Source organism: Lytechinus variegatus, chromosome 3 (assembly GCF_018143015.1).
Source record: "Lytechinus variegatus isolate NC3 chromosome 3, Lvar_3.0, whole genome shotgun sequence".
Lineage (NCBI taxonomy): Eukaryota > Metazoa > Echinodermata > Echinoidea > Temnopleuroida > Toxopneustidae > Lytechinus > Lytechinus variegatus.
Window position 1 is genome coordinate 20,402,389 of NC_054742.1, and position 25,749 is coordinate 20,428,137.

Consider the following 25,749-nt stretch of genomic DNA (forward strand, 5'->3'; position numbering starts at 1 on the left):
ACGTAATTTCCATATTCTGAAAATGCACCTCTTAACAAGTATTGGCGTGTGAAACCCTACCCTAACAAGTATTGGAAACAAAACGATATACTCTTGGCAAATATTCCCTGAAATGAACCCCTAAACAAGTACAGGAATGTTTTATTGTTACGGGTCCTTCGGTCGTCGCCCGGGGTCGTCGGCTTTACCTTATATGGTGTAGTACGACCCCACCTTCTACACCTCGCGCAAATCGGACTCTAAACACGTAGTGTTGGGGCAAAAAGGACATCCTTTATAAAACATTTTAATTTTGTTTTATCATCCCCGCAAATTCGACCCTAACTGACACGTAATTTTCCTAGCGAAATAGATACCCTTTTTTCATTATTTTGTGTTTTTGACACCTTTATCACGTTACGTACGTAACGTGCCCTCTCGTGAAAAAGACATCCTTTTTACGTGTTTTTTTTTTGGGGGGGTCGCGCATGGTATCCACTCGTCAATGTACATGTAAGTGGCCCCCGGGACCTTTCAACAACAACGAACAATTAATGTGAAAAATCAACTTTCAAGATACCGTAGAATGCAACTACGGTAATACGGGATTACATTCGGTCGGAAATTTTAGGTGGTGCATGCAGGCCTAGCCTAGCGTAGCTATACACTAGCTAGCCTACGGTACCGGTACCGTACGATCGAGCAATGTCACACGATTGAACTCTCGCCTTTTCGACTCGACCTCTCACCGAATCTCAACCGGATCCACGTATTTTCAGTATTTATTTTTAATTTTTATCCATGATTCTATCTCAGCTGCAATGAAGCCCTCACGTGCGTTATTTGTGATGTATTTGACCCTCATGGTTATCAAGAACAGTGCAGAAAATGGAGATATTAATGAAAGTCTGACTCCGACGCAGTCAGCCGAAACCAAGGAGGAATTGGCCGAAGCCAGGGGTGTAGAGCCAGATGATAATCCGTTAGGCGAAGGAGAAGGCGCGGGCTGCGGCTGTGGGTCATCTGCCCTGAATAGGAACCACGGTCACGATGATGAGGACAATTCACATGATCATGTAAACGAAGAAGCTGCCTTGAAATATTCTTTGGAGGCAAATGACCCTATTCATCAATCTGAAGCAAATTTTGCTGCCTTTCCAAGAACACATCAAATGAATTACATTGAAGGAGGGACATTTCAAATGGGGACAGATTCAGCAAAAATCTATCTGGATGGTGAAAGTCCATCGCGATTGGTCACTCTTGAGCCCTACTATTTTGATGTGTATGAAGTTAGTAATTATGAGTTTGAATATTTCGTCAACACAACTGGTTATTCAACAGAGGTACAGTAATTGAGTAGGGTTGTAACGTCTTTATTGATATATTGGTCAGTTGGTAGTGGATCGTATTCGTATTAGTAGAGGCGCACGGCCAATATGGGAGACTCTCTCCAATATGGGAGACAATCTCCCATATTAGAGATTTGCTTTGCAAAAGGACAAAAGAAACAACACCAACAAAAGCATGATTTTTTCCACCCAAAATTTTGTCTCACTGAGGTCAGAAGCCCATTTGTTTTGTGTGTGATTGACAACAAAAATCCTGATCAAAACAAAAGTAGATGGTGAAGTTTTAACGTAGACGGTGAAAAGGGGTAATTTTTCATGCGGAATCTGCTTATCACATTTTTATTTGCCGCCAAGGTAATCCTTTTGCCGCAAATGTAAAGAAAGGAAATTGGTCTCCAAAACTGGAGACTGTCTCTGATATTGGATACCCAAATTCTTTACAAAAGTCTCTGATATTGGAGATAATCTCCCACATTGGAGACAGTCTCCAATATTGGCCGTGCGCCTCTACTGATTACCGAACACTTTTCATGAATTTGATCATATCAAACACATTATTCTAATAAAATTCACCAAACTCATCACAAATACCTACAAAATCTAAATATGCAGAAATTTTGCCGAAATCGTTTTTCATTTTAAGACATCAGCTTCCAATCGGACCCCTCTTCGCAAGTGAAATATTTTGGTCACTTGAAAAAGGTATCGTATTACCAAACGTGTGTTTCTATGGAAAAAGTTGGGAAAACAAAGTCACTGATGAGCTATTTTGACCATATTTTATTGTTTTGAGGATATAAAGACTTTGAAATTGTGTTTTTGATTTTTAATCATTTTTCTATTCAAGTTCCCTTTGGAAGGAAGTTACAAAGGTTTGAGCGTATTTGATTATTTTCTGACGCATATGATGCGCGCGTTTGGTAATACAAGGCCAGGCCAGTCGGTAATACAATCACTCGCTATATAGACTAATTGGTGAATAAGTGCATGCATGCCCCCTAAAAAAAAAATCCCTGGACTGGAGCACTCACCCTAGTACGAGGCTGCTAATAGTAATACATAATATACTGGGACTGGAGCTGGATTTGCTGTACTCCTGTAGTGTACTGTAGTGTAGCCTGTGTACATGTAATTTAGCAGATCCAGCTCCAGGGATTTTTCTTTGGGTGGGGGAAGGGCACTTCTTCAACAAAAACAAATCAACTCTATGGCAAGTTCCCCCAAGTCTGCACAGTCCCCCTTGTTTGTGCATATGCGTATCTGCTTTTTCAAGGAATTTTGTATTTTGTACTTTCATTTGTTTTTTATGCTGCACTAAAAAAAAATGTTTACTTCTTTTTAATCATATGGTTCGACAGTAAATTTCATCTACAGTTTCAAGGAAATAAACAACGTCTTTGTTTTTGTGTCAATATGGTTTCAAGAAATAATAATTAATATAAATAATGATATATAATTAATAATTATTAATATTCTTATAATGGTAATTAATTAATAATTGATTAAATGTTTCAAGAAATGATTAAAATTTACCCTCCCCAAAATACATGTAAGGGTATAGGTTGTGCCCTGTTTATTTCTATATCCTTTTGAATACAACTTTATTTTGTTAGTATTCTTTATTCTGTTTTTTTTTTAGGTAAAATAGGTGTAGAAGATTCAAGAAATGAGAAGTGAAATGTAATAGTGGTTGTAAAATATGAAAACTGGCAAGATTCCTAAAACCGACTCATTTTCAGGTCAGCATTAAAAAATTTCAGCTTTTGAGTTTTATAACTTCAGAATTGATTTATTTTTAAAAACCGCTTGCTCGCTACACTTTCTTGCTGAGCTGTAAAACCTAAATCAAAATATCTATCTTATCAATTAGAAATCACTTTAAAAAGGCTTTGCTCAACTTAATTTTTACAAAACACACAACTACTTCATGCAGTTGATAATCTCAATTTGATTATACATGTATCCCTTTGCACTGAATGGCCCATTTTGATATATAAGTGCCTTGGGTTTGCCTCCCCCCCCCCCAATTAAAGATATGTTCTGCCACCCCTGTCTCAGGGAGTGGAGAAAAACCTACGTTGAGAATGCCAGGATTGAATTACCGACCGTGGTAATAACAATTATTGTCATGTAAATCGCCAGAAAAATTACATGTATATATTAAATAGGTAACTATATTATTGTTTTGATATTATTTCTAAATCTATCATGAACTTATTTTGATTTAAATGTACAAGGGTCAAATTTTTTTCTTGTTCAGTCCGCTCACATACATTTTGCCATGTGTGATGTCTGCTGCCTAAGCATTGTTAGCTCATTGTTCTGTGTAAGTTTGAAATGCTTTGGCCTTGGCCTCGAGGTTTTCAGGCCTTGGCCTTGGGTAATAAGGCCTTGGCCTTGGGTATTAAAGCCTTGGCCTTAGCTTTGGAGGTTTGAGCCTTGACTACAACACTGGATAATAATAATTAAGTAAAATGAAATAGAAAAATGCAATCTAGCTTCCCCAAAGGATATATTTCTGAAAGAGTATGAATGACATTTGTGTCAATTTATATTTTGATATACAAACATTTTTGTCTATTTTTAATGAATTACTTTAATCAATAAAGTCATGTGACCTTTAGTTACACCGGTCGGGCATGAATTACTCTCATGTGCCCCACATAGAGCACACAATGAAAAGCCCGGGAAGAGCGCCCGTCAGCGTTGAGTAAGAAAACCTACGCATATCACCATTTTGGGCTGTGTACAAAACTTATAAGAGAAATGGTGGATAGGTGGAGGAAAAGACCATCTTTACATTTTGAGATTTTTTTTCTTCAAATTTGTTTTTCTTGAATTAGAGAGAGATGGATGTAGTTTAGAGGTTTCTGGGAAAGAAAATGGTGGAATATATGTGTTGCCCTTCTGCCCTCTCCCAAATCCTCTCTTTCATTATCTCCTTATATGTTTAATACAGAGCAGCGTGCCGATGTGCAAAGATTTACTTTACGCACTCAACGCTGTTGTGCACCCTTCCCCATGAGCATTAATCAAGCATTTCAAAAAATCACCAAAATGTCCAATCTTCCCCTTGTAGTATCTTTGCACACAAAAAAAAAAGACAGAACAAAATGGCTGTGCCTTTGTAACACAATTATAGCAATATTTACCGCGAAATTCAAGCAAGAAAATTAGAGTAATCCTGCTTGGTGCTATCATTTTCACAGCTTTACTTGGTTGATTAAAGGTTTGGACAGTATCATGTGAAAAATTTTGATTTACAGATCTGGATAAGAAACTAAAGGTCTTCTTATAGTGACAGTGATTTTCTTATGTATTTCCTTATGTTGGCACTCCAGCAGTCTTTGCCAAAAATCAAAGGTGGTCATCAGTTGAAAAAAAAAACACAAGATGACTCTGATCTAGTTGTAATCTATTGTTTAGAATATAGCCATGTGTAACAATACTATGTCATTTCACATTTCACTGCTAACTATTTAAGGCAAATAAAAGATACTAGTTAAAAAAATAATTCATACAAATAAATGAGAATGCTTGAACATCTGTTAACCACAAATCAGCATTTTTAGAATTTTATGGTTAAAAATTGTTTTTTATTTTTATGCATTTTTTTATAGTTGAATTGATTTTAGAAATAACATGCAATTATCTTAAAAGAAATTATTAGTTTTTAGAATCCCTTTTAAGGCAGTTTGCAAGCTTAAATCTTACATTTTCAAAGAATTTATTGTTTTATATCTGTCTCTGAGACCCAAATGGCCTTCCATATTAATAAAATGTTTTTAACTCCATGGCTTTAACTTAAATTAATCAAATTAATCTGTGTAGCATGGAAGCAGTGAGCACACTTTTTAAATAAAGTCAAGAAACTCTTTCCCATCTTATCCTTCCATGACATTGACTGTAACACTGCCAAGCCGTCAATTCATTCAATGTTATCTTTTCTGTTCTGTTGCAGGCTGAAAATTTTGGAGATTCCTTTGTTCTCGAAGCTAGGATTAGCGAAGAAGTAAAGAAAGATATTTCTCAAGTAGTAAGTACATCTTGTGAAGTTGCTATGTGTACAAATCTACAGGTGTAGGCTACTGTCTATGATGGAAAAATAATTATTCTATACGACATGAAATCCCACATATATATAAAGTAAGACAGTTCCAACTTTAGAATCATCAATTTTGACAATGTACAGAGAGATATTCATATTATTGAATGCAGGTTGACATGTATACATGATTAGAAAAGTAAAGCTATTATCATGCACACCCCAATCTGATATTGCTTTGTGATGGAAGTCCAACCTTAAATGAATGTTGAATGGGTACTCCAGGCCTGGGTACTCAAATAATGAGAAATAATCAGAATATTAGATATGAGAATTCATGTATTGCATCCTGCATACTTTCATTTCCTCAAAGCATAAAGTGAATCATTCTATGTTGATTGTTAGGTTGCTGCTGCACCTTGGTGGCTTCCAGTCAAAGGAGCTGATTGGAGGCACCCTGAAGGGCCAGACTCTAATATCTATGCAAGGTAAGAAATATGCCATGTAATGCAAATCCCCCGGGGGTACCCAAATTGTAACACAATATCTATGTGCTGTGCTAAAGTCATGGGTTGGGGGATCTGGAACTAAATCTTGGTGTTAAAAATGTGGGTTTCTGGGATGGCTCTTGGATCAACAATTGCTAAAAATGCAATGCTCTGGAACTGACCACATTAAAAAAGGGGGTTTCCAGAACTCATTAGATGGTAGCTGTAGCGTGGAAGGGGCTATGTAGCGGCTGTGTAAAAACATGGGCACGTCCTTAATTTTTTTTTTAACTTATGAATATAGTTTTTGGTACAACATACAAATGAAAAAAAATTTAACAGCAGCAACAAAATACTACTGGATACAATATTCTGTTGCTGCTGTTTCATTTGGATATTTTACCCAAAACTATATTTTGTTAATTCGTTTGAAAGTTGTCACAATTAAATTTTTTGAAGGTAGAAATCATAAGCCCTAGACTCAAACTACTAAATTTTTAGTAATTTATTTGTACTATACTTTAACTACTTGCCAATCAGTTTTCTAACAAGTTAATTTGTTTCATAACTTAATTTTCACATTATTCTTGTTTAAATACTTGTTAATATTGTAGGATGGATCACCCAGTAACACATGTATCTTGGAATGATGCTACAGCATACTGCAAATGGGCTAATAAGAGGTTACCCACAGAGGCTGAGTGGGAGAATGCTGCACGTGGAGGGCTCAAAGATAGGTGCATTGACAGTATTTTTACTTTGAAATATCTTTTGAGTGTTATGCTCATCCGATTTTTCCATATTGATTCAAAATCAACATTTTTCTGGGGTGGACTTGACCTTTAATTTTCTTCTGATATGAAATATCACATGGACTTATCTAACTTAATTTTATATACAAAGTAAAAATCTATAAAGGCAATTAATAAGATAACCCTCATATTTGAAAAAATCAAATTTTCTAACTAAGTTTTGTGACAGCATTGTCTAATTTTAAAGAAATTAGCAACAGTTTGAAAACTTCAAATCCCAGTTTTATGCCAGATTAAGCATTTTCTGTTTTTCTATCAACTTAATCCTTGTCCCTTGATATTGTGTAGTTGTATTAAATCACAAAAATTTCAATAAATATCTTACAAGTTATGAAGGTGTAGATGATTATTAATCTTATCTTATTTCAAAGATTATTCTGTAACCTCAGCAGATAAGAAGTAATGATTTCAACACATTTTCTTTTAAATCTTGCAAATTTTTGGGTACCACTTCAAGTTAAATAGACAAGGGGTCTCAGGTTCATAACTTATATTTTTAATAGCATGTTAGCTTTAACCCCCCCACCCCCGAATGATACTTTTTTATGTAAAAGTACTAAAAATTGAATTCTGAAAAAAGGATTGGTCATAAAAGCCATACACTACATTAGAGTAAAATAATAGAATACATAAGAAATTATCAAAATGGTGAATAAAAGAATTAAATAAAGTTTCATTTTTTTGTGTAGTTTCAAAACACCTACATGTAATCTGAGAAAAATTATAATTAATTAGAAATACATGTAGCTCAATTGTGTGATATAAAGTACAAGAACAAACTGTCAGTGAAAAAAAATATATCAACTCTCTATACACGTGTCTTTACCTGTTCAAGATTTTGCGATGTGATGTGATGGGGAATTATGGCACAAGCCAGCTAGAACGTATGAATCCGGAGAGAGATTCATTCACATTTGTTGTCTATGTAATTGTGAAGATCTCATAACTTTCTTAAATTTTCATTACCTAAAAAGCACATGTGTCTGAATGTTAAATGGTAAATAACAGATAAAACATCTGACTTGTTTTACCCAACAATCCCTTTCATTAAACTCTTCTCAGTTTTTATTGTTCAGTCTGTAAATTTAATTTCTTCCTGACTGAATTATGACAGTATATGTACTTATGTATGTATTTTCAGGCTGTTTCCATGGGGGAACAAGTTGATGCCCAAAGGTCAGCATAGGGTCAATATTTGGCAAGGGGAATTCCCTACAACCAATACTGCAGAGGATGGTTATGCAGGAACTTGCCCTGTAAGTAATCCAATAATTTTGTCAGAATTCTATAATATTTATTTTGTACCATATATCCATTTTATCAATTTTTTTTGCACTTTATAAAGTGTCCAAGCCATGATAATCTGATAGTACAGCTTGTCATATGGAGAGAAATCACTTAAGGAAAATCCACACACAGTACAGGGTTGGTTGGATGTATTTTATAAAATTGCCCATATACATGTATGATGTTGATGCTTGTAATGACAATAATATGCCATTATATGAATACAATAACAGGTAGATGCAGCATTGAATTTTATTTCGTTCGTCTCGAGAGGAGACTAATTGAGATCCCGCCTCGCACATGCGCACTCATTATCGCTTCATCGCAAAATAGCAGGTTCAAACACCTGCCGCACTCTTACAGAAAAAACGATTTTTCTTCGGAAATACGACGCATTTTTACTCAAAAGACTATTCATATCTATTTTCAGAAGTTATTCAAGGCAAGGTGATAATTTCTTGCACTTCAGAATCGTATTTTTACGTTTTCTATCATGAGTTCGAGCAACGCTCGCGATCAGGATTCAGCGGATTTGAGTCCGGCGATGCTCCACCATGGGTCTAAGCACCCCGCGAGCACATCCACCTCCAAAAGCCTCACAAGTCATGAGCCCAAGAGCTCCGTGAGCGGGAAGAAGATCGATAAACGGTATGTTAAGAAACCAGAGAAAGATAAGAAGAAGCAAAGCAATGTTAAAGACGGCAATAGCGGACCCCCAGCTTCAGTTTCATCTTCAAAAAAGGAGCAGTCGTCCCACTCACGGGATGAAAATAAAAACTTGGCTGATGTTGACAGTCGTTTAACAAAACTGGAATCCATGCTTAACCGTGTCATTGGTGCTCTCCCATTGCCGGAGGAAGATTATGACCAACATTACGCTGAACATGCTCATAATGAGGACTCAGCTGATGATCATGATGACATCAATCCGTACCAATCATGCCAAAGGCTGTACACGCAACCAGTTGATGTTGATTACGATGACATCACATGTACTTCCCAAGAGGAATCCACATTGCCAAAAATGATTCCCACATTCGCAGCTAAGTTTGCTGCCCAATCTGATGAGGGGCCTCCTCTTGAAGAAGAAATAGCTAGCTCAACAATGTTCATGATGAACAATAAATTGGAGGAGAAAGTCCTCGAAGAGACTGGAATAAAATATTTGCCACCAAGCAACTGCCCCTACTTGGATGTACCTAAAGTGAACCCTGTTATTTGGGAGAATCTGTCTCCTTCAACAAGAAGCAGAGACCTCAAGCTAGCTAGGGTACAGAAGCCCCTCACTAGGGGCTTGACTGCCTTCACTCGCTCAATCTCGTCAGGCAACCTTTCTCCATCTCAACAAGATGCATTGGCCTTGCTGTCTAATGCAAATTACGAAATGAATGCTCTACGCAAGGAACAAATAAAGCCTGACATGAATGCTGCATACAGCCACCTGTGCAAACCAACTATTCCGGTCACAAAGTTCCTTTTTGGGGACGATTTGGGAAAGCGAGTTAAGGACATGACCGAAGAGCAGAAAGCTACTGGACGAGTTGTAAAAACTTCAGAGCCAGGCCGTGGCCGTTATCGAGCTCACGCCAATTACCACCCTTACAGAGCTGGAGATTACTCCCGCCAAGGTTACAGAGCTGCAGGTTGGTCTACTCCTAACCATCGACCACAATCAGGTGCTCCTTACAGGCCTTTTTTGGACAGAAAGGCCCCTATCAGGGGCCGCAGACAGCCACAAGCCCCCATGGTGAAAAAACCACCAGCATCTCAGGGCAGATACCGAGAGAATCCCCAGCGGAAGTAGCTACCAGTATACCCCAAGAGGTAGGTAGCAATAATTCTTTGTTTTATACAAACGATCATGAAATTGCATGCACAAATAATTCTGACCAAGCATCCCCTGTTGGAGGTCGACTGAAACAATATTATAATAATTGGAAGAAAATCACATCCGATCATACAATACTGGAAGCTGTCAGGGGTTTTAAGATAGAATTTGATACAAGTTTACCACATCCAGAAAGGTTGATATGTCATCAATTTAAACGTAACAGATCAGAAACAGATAAGATATCAGCTGAACTGAGAAATCTTGAAGGAAAGAATGTAATAGAAAGAAGTTCACCCTTTATCAAGGGTGGTTATTTTTCCAACATATTTACAAGGCCAAAGAAAAATGGCAGTCTAAGATTGATCTTGGATCTATCAGACCTAAATGAATTTGTGGTTAAACAACACTTTAAGATGGATAATATCCATTCTGTGATTTGCCTCTTGGCGGAAAATTTTTACATGGCTTCAGTAGACCTCCAAGATGCATACTACTCTATTCCGATTCATTCTGAATTCCGGAAATACTTGCAATTTAATTGGCAAGGACAACAGTGGCAATACAAGGCACTGCCAAATGGGTTAACCTCTGCACCCAGGTTATTCACTAAGATGTTGAAACCAGTATTCTCTTCACTACGTGAAAAGGGTCATATTGTAATTGGATATCTTGATGATACAATTCTTATTGGGGACACAAAAGAAAAAGTTGAGTCTGCAATTAATGCCACTTTGCAGGCATTTTCAGAATTAGGGTTTAAAGTTCACCCAGAAAAATCAGTACTAAAACCAGTACAGGAGCTCCAGTTCTTGGGCTTTACCCTCAATACAGTAGACATGACCATTAAACTCCCAGTAGAGAGAGCTCAGAATGTCAGGGAAGAATGTGAAAAGTTACTCCTGCAACCAAAACCCACAATTCGACATGTCGCACATGTTATCGGAAAGATAATCTCCACCTTCCCTGCTGTCCAGCATGGACCATTGTTTTATAGGAATATGGAGAAAGAAAAAATAGAAGCCTTGAAAAAGAATAAAGGGCATTATGACAGAATTATGGAGCTATCATGCGAGTCGAAGCAGGAACTAGAATGGTGGATAAGTCATGCAGATAGTGCATTTGCTCCTATCAAAAGGGAAAACCCTAAATTTGAAATCCGCACGGATGCTAGTGGCTATGGATGGGGTGCCACAAATATGCAAGTTCATACAAGGTGGAATCAGTCTGAAAATGAAAAGGCACAAAATAATGAAATTAATTATCTAGAAATCTTGGCCATCGATCTAGGGCTGAGATCCTTTCATGGTAGTACATCCAATGCTCATATCTTAATTAGATCTGATAACACAACAGCAGTGTGCTATGTAAATAACATGGGAGGCATTAAATCCCAAGTTGTAACAAGCTTTCCATAAAAATTTGGAAATGGTGCATGGAACGAAATATCTGGCTTAGTGCTGCACACCTTCCAGGCAGCCAGAATATTGAAGCAGATTATGAATCACGCAATTTCAATGATAGAACTGAATGGATGCTCAGCAAAAGAGCATACAGAAAAGTCATCCAAAGATTTGGCAGCCCAAAAATTGATATTTTTGCCTCCAGGTTGAATGCACAAACACAAAGATATGTTTCATGGTTACCAGATCCAAATGCAGAATCAGTTGATGCATTCACACTAGACTGGGGAAAGCTAGATTTTTATGCATTCCCTCCCTTCTGCTTATTGGCTAAATGCCCGCACGCCGATTCAAAAGATCAAGTCTGATAGGGCATCGGGCATTTTGGTCGTTCCAAACTGGCCAACACAATCATGGTTCCCATGCCTTAATAGCATCCTTGTGGAGGAACCGTTGCTCCTTAGGAGAGACATTAACCTCCTTAGACAACCTGTAACAAACTTACCTCACCCACTTTATGATCGCCTTGATCTTTTGTGTTGCAGGGTAACAGGGGACCCTTCGAGAATATAGGCTTAGATGAAGGGATCACCGACGTGTTGACAGCATCATTGAGGAAGTCTACTCAACGTCAGTACCGAGTATATTGGACAAAATGGACAAAATTTTGTGAAAGCAGGAAGAAAAGTCCTCTTCGTTCTTCAGTTAACTTTGTGTTAGAATTTTTAGCAGAACTGTTTCATAGAGAGAAGGCTAGTTATAGTACAATGAATGCAGCAAGAAGTGCATTATCCTTGTATGTAACGCTGGAGAATAGTGTTCATTCTGTGGGGACACAACCTCTTATCTGTAGGTTTCTTAAAGGGACCTTTAACCTCAGACCTCCACAAGCACGTTATCAAGACACTTGGGATGTCAGCGTAGCATTGAAATTTCTACGTAGGCTTTCACCAGCTAAGACTTTAAGTTTAAAGCAGCTTACACATAAACTTTGCTTATTGTTAGCCTTAGTCTCTGCACAAAGGGTGCAGACGTTACATTTGTTAAACTTAGATAAGATGGAACTGAAACAAAGTTCAGTGAGTTTTCATGTAGATGAACTGCTCAAGCACAGCAGACCAGGTCACCATGGTTTCACTATGAAGTTGAAGGCATATCCATCAGACAGGAGGTTGTGTATTGTTAAATATTTACAAGCGTATATGAAAAGGACTAAGTCTATCAGAGGACTAGAGCGACGCTTGTTCATTAGCTATACCAAGCCATATGGCAAAGTTTCATCACAGACCATATCAAGATGGATCAAAGTGACATTAGCAGGCGCCGGGATTGATACTTCAGTGTATAAATCACATTCTACAAGATCGGCTGCAACATCGGCAGCAATCAGAGCAAGTGTGCCTATTTCTAGCATCATGAATCAAGCTGGATGGTCAAGAGAAAAAACCTTCCAGCAATATTACAATAAACCTCTTGCTGATAGTGAAGCAACTGAATTTTCGCAAGCAATTCTACAACAGTAGTAAAGTTGAAATAAGGTATATACAAATTTGCTTTGTACATGTTCCATACTGTATATCCTTTGTATCTGCACAAACATGTCTTTTGCAGACAGTGCAACTCAAAATGTGTTCGCTGAGCTACAAAATATCAATTAGTCTCCTCTCGAGACGAACGAAATAAAATTGAAAGCTCAAACGATAACTTACCAGTTTGAAGTTTGAGCAGAATTGTATGAGGGAGTTGAGTGAGGAGATTAATTGCCCTCCTCTCCCTCCCTCTTGAGAGAAATTAATTTTAATAGTCTGTGGTGACTTAAAGCTAATGTTCGTTCGTATCAGCTGCATTAGGAAGCTGATATTTTAAACAGCGATCACATTTTGATGCTCCGAAGAATGAGTGCGCATGTGCGAGGCGGGATCGCAATTAATCTCCTCACTCAACTCCCTCATAAAATTCTGCTCAAACTTCAAACTGGTAAGTTATCGTTTGAGCATTGAATTAACTACTAATGATGAAGGAGGTGGAGTAATGACAAAGAATATGAAACGTATTGTGTTATTATTAAGCCTGTGTCAAACCTGGTGGTTTACCAGTGTGTGCGCGATGATGATGGTCCACCGGTGCATATTTTCCAGACTGGTGCACCAATGATATATATATACGGTAAGAAGAATTACTACAGAATACAAGAAATAATAAGAAGAATTTTGGTGTCAAATTCAGCAGCCATATGTTTTAGTTTTGTGACCAAAGAACGTAAAGGGCATCAACAATTTGCAGTGTAAATTTGAACAAACAAACTGAAGAAAATGGCTGCGCACACGCAACAGGATTATAACCTTTCAGGCTCAAAAAGCCAAGCCAGAAAATTTAGAAATCCTGCTTCATACTATTATTTTCATAATAGTATGAATCAATTCTACTTGGTTGATTAAGATGTGGAAATAAAGTATCACAAATAAAATATAAGCCTCAAGTGACTAATAATTCATAGTCTTTGTTGACACTGAATTACATATTTATTTAAGTGGTATGCCAGTCTTCGCCAAAAACACCTTGGCAGTCAACGGTAAAAAAAAAGAGACTAAAAAATGCGATGTCTCAGGCCTTGTTATTTTTTGGTAATATCAGAATGTCTGAGCTAGAAATTCTACAAAATAATAATCCTAAATTATACAATTGGTGATGAGACACCAATTTTGACACCCCAGCATCATAGCCTCGGACAGACTGTAACATTGGTAGTTGTATATATCATGGTTTAGCACTAATATATTTGATCAAATATTATTAATCATACTGTTTATGCTGCAAGGTTACCCAAGAAAATTATAGCTTAGAGGTGCTGATATACTACAGTAGTCAGAGGAGATCACAATTTTCAAACAGTAAGTCTGTCTCTTCAAGGCTCATCAATAGTGTAGGAATAATATTACTACTAACATTAAAGACCCAGACCGGACTAAAAAATGAGATTGACAAATTATATACCAATCGAAAGCTTACAAGCTACTAAATACAGCAATATAGGCTTAATTCATTTTCATCCCTTCCCAGCTGAGTATTTCGCTTAAGAATATTCCAATTAGCGGGCTTCGAACCCGTCTTAGAAAATAGGCTTTATTGTGCTTTTCACCTGCCTCAAGACCGTGACGTCATGTTGTGTAGAAGCGTCGTGATTCCATAGCTTTGTACACAGAAAAACTGAGTTATTTGTTTGCTTTCCAGATTACGCATTTCATTTTCTTCACTTCTATCACAGAAGGATATCACATATATTTTTTCCAACAAGCTTGAATTTATGAAATCGACAGTTTTGAACTAGTTTTTTGCCATATTTTATTTCCTGCTTATTTGGCACAGATCTCAATTCTATCTGCGTTCAGAGTATGTATAACAACTTTTCCTGACATAGCAATTTAGGCCCAATAAGAGCCAAACAAAGAAATCACAAAAAAGGTAGTGAATAGTTGTATGTTTCCATCTATTTGAATAGTGAATAATTGTGAGTGCCATTTTCATCTGAAAACGAAAAAAAAATTGGATTCATAACATGGAAATGGAAGAAAATGCCCAATGCTTTGTACACAAACCTATGGAATCGCAACCCTCCAGACACAACATGACGTCATCATTTCCAGGCGAGTGGGGGTGCTCAATCGAAGCGTACATTGGAGAAGAAGTTTCTTTGATTTTTGTCTCACCTGCATAGCAGAGTGAGACTACAGGCGCCGCTTTTCCGACGGCGGCGGCGGCAGCGTCAACATCAAATCTTAACCTGAGGTTAAGTTTTTGAAATGACATCATAACTTAGAAAGTATATGGACCTAGTTCATGAAACTTGGCCATAAGGTTAATCAAGTATTACTGAACATCCTATTAGAGTTTCATGTCACATGACCAAGGTCAAAGGTCATTTAGGGTCAATGAACTTAGACCATGTTGGAGGAATCAACATCAAAATCTTAACCTGAGGTTAAGTTTTTGAAATGACGTCATAACTTAGAAAGTATATGGACCTAGTTCATGAAACTTGGACATAAGGTTAATCAAGTATCACTGAACATCCTGCATGAGTTTTATGTCACATGACCAAGGTCAAAGGTCATCTAGGGTCAATGAACTTTGGCCAAATTGAGGGTATCTTTTGAATTCCCATCATAACTTTGAAAGTTTATGGATCTGATTCATGAAACTTGGACATAATAGTAATCAAGCATCACTGAACATTTTGTGCAAGTTTCAGGTCTCATGATTAAGGTCAAAGGTCATTTAGGGTCAATGAACTTTGGCCGAATCGGGGGTATCTGTTGAATTACCATCATAACTTTGAAAGTTTATGGATCTGATTCATGAAACTTAGACATTAGAGTAATCAAGTATCACTGAACATCCTGTGCGAGTTTCAGGTCACATGATCAAGGTCAAAGGTCATGTAAGGTCAATGAACTTTGGCCATGTTGGGGTTTTTTTGTTGAATAACCATCATATCTCTGTAAGTTTATAGGTCTAGTTCATAAAAAGTGGACATAATAGTAACCATGTATCTCTGAACATCTTGTGCGAGTTAGAGTAGTTTTCAAAGTCAGCACTGCTGCTATATTGAACTGCGTGATGCAGGTGAGACAGCCAGAGGCATTCCACTTGTTATATAATATTTTTAAGAAATGGAAGGAGATATATGAAATATTTTTTGTATATTTGTATTCTATGAATCATTACCTTTCTTTTGACATATGATTGTTTTTACACCAGTCAGGGTCTTTAAAGGGGAATGAAACCTTTGGAACAAGTAGGCTTGTGTCAAAACAGAAAAATCAAACAATAAGAACAAAGAAAGTTTGAGAAAAATCGGACCAATAATGAGAAATTTATGAGCATTTAAATATTGCATTCACTAATGCTATGGAGATCTTTCTGTTGGCAATGCGACAAGTACGTGTGATGTCACATGTGAACAACTTTCCCTTTGATGGACTATAAAATACCCTCAAAATGTCTCTTTTTGCTTTTTCTTATGGTGATACAAACTTCTTATCCATGATGTAATCTTTAAAAACCTGTACTACATGCCCTTCTACAGAAAGAAGACATGATCTACTGATACAACATGTAGATGTGATAAAAGAGGCAATTTAAGTGAAATGTATACTAAAGTAATGGGGAGAGTTGTTCACAAATGACATCACACATGTTTGTCGCATTGCCAATATGAGGATCTACAAAGCATTAGTGATCACAATATTCAAATGCTCATAAGTATGTCATTATTTGTCTGATTTTTCTCAAACTTTTGTTGATCTGTTTCTTTGATTTTTCTGTTTACCACATGCTATCTTGTTCCAAAAGTTTCATTCTCCTTTAAAGACATTAAGTTAATTTATTGGAAAAGTGATTTTTTTTTCATTTGCCATTTTCTCCTTCCTTGATATTCTTTATGAAGAATGCATAGTTTGTGAAATCTATAACTACAGTAACTTTGAAAAATTAAATTTGTAACAGTTTCTGATTTCATTCTTTACACATCATTTATTAATTAATTATTATAGAATGGGTATTGCAATCCCTGCATTCTGGTAGGCTTCCTGTTGTACCCCTAATCCTAGATGAAGTGAGTAGGGCTGTTTCTTGCAATCTGAGTGTAGTAAGTCATAGGCTCACAAGTTATGAAGTAACTTTAGGCTAGCCATGCATACAGTACATTTGCTACAGTATATCCAGTAATTAGTTATGCATCGCAACTTCACAGAATACATGGCTAGCCATGCGTCAGTATACAAATGATGCACAGATTAGACTGGGTCAGTAGGAATGTGTGCACAAGGTAACTTTGGCATGGTTTACCCACAAGGCGCAGCCGAGTGGGTTTAGACCATAATGCCAAAGTTACTGCGTGCACACAGTTTCACTGACCCAGGATAAAAAGCTATGCATTATCTGTTAGAATGGGGCTTCTATTAAAAAAAAAAAAGAAAGGCAATTACCGTATGCATAATTTTTTTACCGGACTCATGAAATTTTTTACTGAATGCATGAAATTTTTTACCGGACGCATGAAATTTTTTTTACCTGACGCATGATTTTATTTTACCGGATGCATAGCAACAAATAAATAAATAAATAAATAACAAAAACTCTTTACAATGTAGCCTATAACTGATTATATGGACATTTTACTGTAAAATTATGTCACATTTTTGGAATTTTTGGTTTTCCAAATGATTTCATGTAGTAAAATTAGTAAAATTAGCAAACTTACCTTTTCTCCAGTGCGTATAAAAAAAATAGGACAGATTTAAAAAGTCTATAAAATTTTTGTTTCAAATAATGATGTCTATATTTTGGTGTTAATAGATGCTCTAAGATCTTATCTTTGAAATGCAATTTAAAAAAATAAATTTTATTCATGCTTGAGCGAACACGGGACGTTTTTGTTGGGGGTTCAAAAAGAGGCTTGCGCCAGAATTGCGGAATCTGTGTAATACAATGATCAGACTTCTTGCTAATCAGGAGATTTCCTCTTTACCTTTTCATTATCTGTGCCACAATTTTCGAATTATGCTCTCAAATTTCATTTACAAAGTTATTTATTTAATTGAATTATTTTGTTTTTTCATTTAAACTTCTCTTACCTTTTAATTTTCCTTCATAAGTAACTGAGAAAAGAAATTTTTTTGTCAACCCAAGCAAGAAGATTTGAATGATTAATTGGGGAACTTGTGATTATTAAAATCGTTTTATTATGTGAAACAAATAATGTTATGTACCTTTAAAAGACATGAATCTATTTATCAATGGGTCATTAATTCCTTGACCAAGTTTAATTGCTTGACAGGAAACACAGGAAGGGATTCATGTCTTTCAATGGCAATGGTGTATTGAGTCAAATTTGAAGGAGCTAGATATGGCAGATCAGGTAAAATGTATTAAAAAGTTGTGAGTGGGCGAAGTGAGCACGCAAATATTCCCACTTTTTTTAATTACAATATCAAATTCTGTGATAGATTTTGACATAATATTCAGAAAATATCATATTTTACTTTCTATCTTTCCTTTTATTTCCTGTCCACTTTTTTTCTTGGTCATGATTTTTTTAATTGGGGGGGGGGGGAAGCAACCTGAGCGCCCACCCATCTGTGTTGCTTTGTTCAAAAGGCACCATAATCTTTGTAGCACATAATGAAAGGATTTGATTTGAATTTAAAAATCCATGCTCTCCCATAATTCGGTTGAAAAAAAATAATTTTAGCTTGAAGAAGGAATATTCAAAGCTAACAGAGAGCATATTAAAAAGAAATAACAGAATAATTCAAGCAAATAAATAGATATGAAAATGAATTTTGACCGCATGATTTGAAAATTATGGCAAAGATAATGAAAAGGTAAAGAGGAAGTCTGCTAATAAGCAAGAAGTCCGATCATATTACTCATATTCTGCAATTCTGGCGCAAGCCTCTTTTTGAACCCCCAATAAAAACGTCCCGTGTTCGCTCAAGCATGAACGAAACTAAAATTTTTTAATAGCATTTGAAAGACCAGACCTTATAGCACCTATTAACACCAAAATAAAGACATAATGATTTGAAACTAAAATTTTATAGACTTTTCAAATCTGTCCCGTTTTTTTTTATACGCACTGTAGTAGACTCTTCACTTTGTGCATCCCAGAAGATTGCAAAATGGAGGAAATGTAGAACTTATATCGAGGCAATGAACAGTTCAATTGTGTAACAGTAGAAGTAAATTGTTCCACTTTCAGAACAAACAAAGTAAAAGTCAAAATTAAAGGTCTATTTGTTGTGAATGTGTACCACGCAGTTGCTTATGTTGAACATATTACTTGAGGTGCACATGGTATTCCTCTGCGATGATAGAGACAAAGACAGAGGAGACCGTGCAGGTTGGAGAGCTGCTAATGGTAGTCGAGCAGATGGTGAGGTTGTGGCTGTGCCTGTTTCCTCACAAGAATACCATCAATAATTGTTCTTCACCGCTGACATGTTGCAGCTCCACAGATATTGGCACTAACGCAGGAGTACTACATGTAGTACTAGCAGTACTAGTAGCAGGAGCAAAAGAAGATGATGGCTCATTGGAGCTTGACTCGTTATGATCCAACTGACAATACAGATGTCCAATCTTGCTGCACATTTCCTTCTTTCTCTCTGTGCTTGTCTTTGTGTAGATTTTGACGGAACTTTCACTACTATGTCCACTCACTGACATTCTGTTTCTAGACTCAAACCCAGACCGATCCAACATAGTAACACATGTAGCCCGCAAACAATGATTTGTGTGCACCTTAATTCATTTCGCACTTGTTGAGATGATCTTCATTTTCTTTGCCAAGGCTTTGATGCCGACAGGGCTGTTTTGGTACTACAGGTCACTATCATTCATTGGCCGTTTTGGTTAAGGTTTCTGCCAAAACCATGGACATGCAGGATTTGGTATAGAAAGATACTGTTCAAATGTTATGACAGGACATCTCTCAGTTTTCATCATCATTCTCTCTGGTTTTTGTTAGATGATCACACTTTTGGACGTACGTTGACATTTATCAACACAAACCGTGAAATCTGATGCCTTTAGCTGGCGAACATTTTCTCTTCCTCTGTTATAGAAATAAGTTAACAAGTCAACAAACACTTCATTCTGCAGGAGTGTTGCAATCCAACATGGCAGAGGTCTTAATTTTCTCCATATCAGCATGAGAAATGGCATCTTTATGCTTGGTACTGCCTAACCCTTGCTTCCGTTTGACCAAAACTGCCTTGAACATCCGACCGCTCTGGGGGAAACGTTCACTCTTGAAATGTCAATGCTACAGTCGTCCAAATAGTGACGCTTGATCCCATACCGAATGTGCTGCATCAACTTTTTTGTGTAGGACTTACCATCTCCCTTCTGCAGTGATGCATATCAAGCAGACAGTAGCAAGCCCAAATCTGCTGTGTTCTCTCCAACAGCAACATTCGTCAGGACATCATCTTCTGTTAAAGTCTTGCAAAGGGCTCTTGTTTGGAAAATCTAAACTTTATCAATTTTCTTTTTCTCACTCTTTTTTTCATCGGCATTTTAGTAGTAATTCTTCCAAATCTCAGAAGGTTGCAAAAAAATTGATTTTTTGCCAAAATATTCCTCCATTCTATAAAAGAAATGATATAAAGGTTTCTTTGTTCATCAATAGGATTGGTGAACATGCGGTTAATATGAAAACAAGTCTAACAGATATATATATATATATATACTTTATGCTCACATCTGTGCATTATTTGTATACCAACAGTATCTCCTCTTTCTCAATTTTCTTCTCTGCATGAAGGTTACAGCATTTGAGCCTAATGGATATGGCCTCTACAACACAGTAGGAAATGCATGGGAATGGGTTGCTGATTGGTGGACAACAGTGCACAGTCCTGAACCACAAAACAATCCTGTAAGTTATCCAAAAACTATTCATGATTGAAATGTAATACACAAGAAAGGGTTTAAAGGTCAAGTCCACCTCAGAAAAATGTTGATTTGAATCAATCGAGAAAAATCAAACCAGCAACATGCTGAAAATTTCATCAAAATCGGATGTAAAGTAAGAAAGTAATGACATTTTCAAGTTTTGCTTATTTTTCACAATACAGTGATATGCACAACTCAAATGAGACAGCCGATGATGTCCCTTATTCACTATTTCTTTTTGTTTTTATTGTTTGAATTTTACAATATATCATTTTTATAGATTTGACAATAAGGACCAACTTGACTGAATCATTTAATATCAAACGATGATCATTCCACACATTCACAGATGAATTAATGGTTGTTTAACTTGACAATGCGCAGAAACAAGGAATATTTCCTATTCCATATGATAAAAATACAAAAATAATAGTGAGTGGATGATGTCATTAATCTCCTCATTTGCATACCCACCAGGATGTGCACAACTGTTTTGTGAAATTAAGCAAAACTTTGAAATGTCATAACTTTCTTATTTTACATCTGATTTTGATGAAATTTTCAGTGTTATGCTTGTTGGATTTTTCTCTATTACTCAAATCAACTTTTTGTTGGGGGGGGGGACTTGTCCTTTAATGTAATAATATCCAGAGTATTGTGCGATTATTAGATACAATACTGAATTCTGCATGTATATTTTGTGATTTTGCCCCCCAAAAGGACATTCACAAGTGTTTATTTTCATTTTTTTTGGTGGTATTGTAAGAATACCTACTATTCAGAGTACTTGATGCTGTATATGCTGTTATTATCACGTAAATTATTTTTCACAAATTGAAGAGGTCCCAAAATTTTTTCGGGTTGTTGAATTGGCAATCGGAATATGTACCAAACACTTCCACATCATTTCAGAGAAAAAAATAGTGCAAAACACTATGCTGATTGGTCTTATGTACATAAATATGTCCCGGTAAATGGGTGTAAAGAACAGAAAGTGTGACAAAAATGGCTAAAATTTCACTTTTTTTTGTACGTTTAGATCCGAAAATTCATCATGTCACAGTTGGTATATTTAGGCAATCATTGGAAGTTGTGTTTTGTTAGATTCATTTTGTAAAAGGTTGGTTTAAGTAAAAAAAATGTTGTATTTTGTGAACAGAATTTCAGTGAAGTCAACTTATTAGATTAACATCTGCAATGAGAATAAATTGTTAGCATTGTTTTGTTTAGATAGATACAACAAAAGATCACTGACAAGTGTAGAACCCCATTTCTATCCTTTCCGTCTGTGACATTGAATATTTAATGGATTCTATCTTTAGTAGGTAACCATGGCAACAAACTCTATAAACATTTGATAATCTATGTGATACTCTTTGCAATGAACCATGGTACACAAAATTGACAAATTTCACTTAATTTTTACAATTTTTTTCAGAATTTGTTAAATGTCCATCCATGACAAACTGATCAGGCTCTTAATAGAAAGGTTTTATCAAAATCGGTTGTGAAATTTATAAGAAAGTCTTATTCTATGGGATCCTCAAATTGGTAAACGTGCATCAAAATTTCTATTTTTTGGGGACAAGTCTCCAAGGTCCCCAATAGCAAAGTTTTGCTATTGGGGACCATGGAGACTTGTCCTCCCCCTAAAAGCTGAGATGTCCCTGCTATAATGCAGTCAGTAAGCATCGTCTTATTGAGTGTGTGGAAACTATTTTGCATGGGCTGTGACCTTTGACCTACAGACTCCAACTTGACTTGTATTTTAGTGTCATCTCCCTACATGACATTTTTTTTAAATTCTGTTAAATATTTATCAACATATCAGCCAGAAACCAATCTGCATATAATGAGCTGTGACTTTTGACCGGGACTTGAGGACTCCAAATTTGAAAATTACATGTATTTCAGTGGGATCTACCTACACAACAAACATTTGTAAAATCAAATTACAGTGTAGGGGATTGACGGATGGAGCAACACTAAATGCCCCTCGAGACTTCATCAGCGGGGGCATGAAAATACTTGTGTGTGAGTGTGTGTTGGGGGAGGGGTTATTTGGGGGTAGATTTATGAATTACAATACCATTTATTGGATTTATGTAATGAAATCTCTCCCCAAACTGATAAACTACAAATTAATTGAATAAGAAATCCCCTACCTTTACCATTGCATTATGATAAAATTTTGTCCATCCGTGACAATATTCAAATTCAACTTTTGCATGAATATTTATTGATCTGGGTTTTATACATAAACGTTTTTAGGTCTTTTGCTATTGAGATACTAGCTCAGCATTTTTTGTGTAAGTTTATTGCTCCAGCATTAGAACATAAAACTTTTGATTTTTTTTCTGTCATGGAGGGAAAAATTTGCATAAATGTGAATATAAAAATGCGGTAAACATTTCCCAATATTTTTTGTATTATAGCAAACTGGTGTTTCATCTACAATTTCATCTGTTATTACTCAAAAGGCAATCTAATGATTGTCAAAATAGGACCAAATCAACATTTCTCAAAAGCATCCGTCTTTGACAGCAGTGTTCATCACCCCTATTCGAAAGTCAGTCATTCTTGTTGCTTTCTGGACCTTACTAAATAAACAAATATGGATTTTAGTTACCTTAGATATCAATGAAAAATCCGGCAGTGATTACATTAAATGAATATAAATTTTTTTTTTACCCCAATGCTCACTTTAACCGATCAGGCGCTTCATCCTCTCATTTTACATTTTTCTCAGGATGATTCATTCACTTTGGTTTTCCTTTATCTAACTTTAAAGTGTACCAACTAATAGATTTCAACATTATCTTAAAAATTCAAATTTTCGAACTTTGTTTAGGTTTTTATGCCCCCGCAGACGAAGTCCGGAGGGGGCATTAAGTGTTTCCCCCTGTCCGTATGTCCTTGCGTCCCCCCACTTGGTTTCCACGCAATAACTCAAAAAATATTTAATAGATTTTAAAGATTTTGGGTGTGTAGGTAGATGAAACCAAAGTACAGGTGGAGTTCGAATTCGGAGTCCACAGGTCAAAGCTCATAGAGTATGCGAGTTGGTTTGCGCATGATAACTTGTGAAATATTCAGCGGATTAAAAAAATATTTGGTGTGTACATGTATGTAGATGACACCAAATTACAGGATAAACTCGAATTTTGAGTCCGCAGGTCAAAGGTCACAGCTCATTAAATATGTGTGTTGGGATCCACATGATAACTTATAAAATATTCAACGGATTTAAAAAAATTGGGTGTGTAGGACTGTAGGTAGATGACATCAAAATACAGGCTAATTAAGTTAGAATTCGGAGTTTGCAGGTCAAAGGTCACAGCTCATTAAATATGGGAGTTGGTTTCTCATGATAACTTTTGAAATATTCACCAGATATTATAAAAATGTTTGGTATCTGGGTGCATGACATCAAAATACAGTCAGGTCACATCAAATGACCTGACTGTCATATCTTCTGTCAGAGACTAGTATGGAAAGGGTGAGTCTTTAGGTCAAAATTTGTTCATTATATACATATTGGTTTCTGCACGATATTAAGTTCAGTCATTTGGAATTAATTTCTGATCGCGTCCTTTGGACATGTCAAATTTCTAGTTTCATACTTTATTTCAATTGACCTTTGACCTTCACTTTTTTAATTGATCACCATTGATAAGGACTTTATTACTTTCATTGTTTTCTTACAAATTCAAACTTTTTATCATGGTTAAGTATTTGATGTTGACTTCCACATGATCTAAGTTAATTGGCCTTAAATGACCTTTGACCATGATCACATGACCTGAAACTCGTACCAAATGATGAGTGAAACTTGATTATCCTTATGTTATATATTTTCAATGTTACATGTATGACATAAAAAAAACACAATCTTTCAAGGTTATGCAACACTATGCAGGAGAGACAAATATGTGCTTAAGTGTCTTATAATTTGTGTATATGCTCAAGCAGTTTTTTAAGTTTTCATGATTGTCACATTTGCAGGTAGGTCCTGATGAAGGTAAAGACAAAGTGAAGAAAGGAGGATCATACATGTGCCATATTGTGAGTACTTACATAGTGATATATATATTGGAGGTAGAGGTTAAATTTACAATGTTGAAACTGCATTAATAGGTATAAATATTGACCTTTGTGTTAGATTTACCGTGTTTATATTATGCCTGTAAATTTATATGATTCTCACAGCTATGACTTACATTAAATGGGTTCACAAGATGTTTTAGTGATGGTTATGATTTCCAAATTAAGCTAAATGTATTGTTTGGGTAAATCAATCCGTCATTGTCATAGAATGGTGTAACGGTAGTGTTTTTTTTTTGTCATGTTTCAGTCTTACTGCTACAGATACCGTTGTGAGGCTCGCAGTCAGAACAGTCCTGATAGCTCTGCCTGCAATCTAGGCTTCAGGTGTGCTTCTTCTTACCTTCCAGAAGATGTCCCCTGCAACAATTGTAACCAGTAAAAACCCTTGTGCTTCCTGCTATGTTCAGTTACTAAAGAGCAATCATCTCCATACTTAAAACCATTTTTCTCCTTGGTTTCATCTGACATGGTGACACAAAATTATACTTTGTTCTGAAAGTTGTAAAATGGGGACTAGGATTGCATTTCATTTTGTCAGGTCCATAATTAAAGGTAAAGGGTATAGTCCTGAGTTGTACTTAGGATTCATTTCTTCGGGTTTGTTGGCTGTAGATAAAAGATTAATAGTTTATTTATAATAATTCCATTTAGAATGGCAAACACAATTATTGTGTGTTTATGTAACAAGATTATGGTATGTAGCAGTAATCTTGAAAGCATCTCAATGTAACTAACTGAATCTAGCCCACTTTTCATGTTTAAAGGCCACCGCACATCTTACGACTGTTCATGATCCAAATTTGGAACAAATCACATTTTGCTCATTTTCTGAAAATGTTAATGGAACATATCATTTTATTTGAGGTTAAAATTAATTGAAAAAATACTAATGTAACCATTTTGAAAGATTTGCAAGCCTTTATTTTGGAGTAAAGGCCAAATAAGTTTTAATTCGTAGCTAATTGAACAACTGCTGTGACGTCATTACA

At 36.1% G+C, this 25,749-nt stretch overlaps 1 protein-coding gene across 1 annotated transcript; it reads left to right on the top strand.

Moving 5' to 3' along the window:
- The first annotated feature begins 646 nt into the window (after nt 1-646).
- LOC121410454 (formylglycine-generating enzyme-like) lies at nt 647-25,634 on the top strand. Its single transcript, XM_041602554.1, has 8 exons — nt 647-1,325; nt 5,293-5,367; nt 5,782-5,864; nt 6,479-6,601; nt 7,818-7,932; nt 20,523-20,636; nt 24,659-24,718; nt 25,008-25,634. The coding sequence occupies exons 1-8, from the start codon at nt 801-803 to the stop codon at nt 25,137-25,139; spliced, it is 1,227 nt and encodes a 408-aa protein (XP_041458488.1). The 5' UTR covers nt 647-800; the 3' UTR covers nt 25,140-25,634.
- Nucleotides 25,635-25,749: the final 115 nt, after the last annotated feature.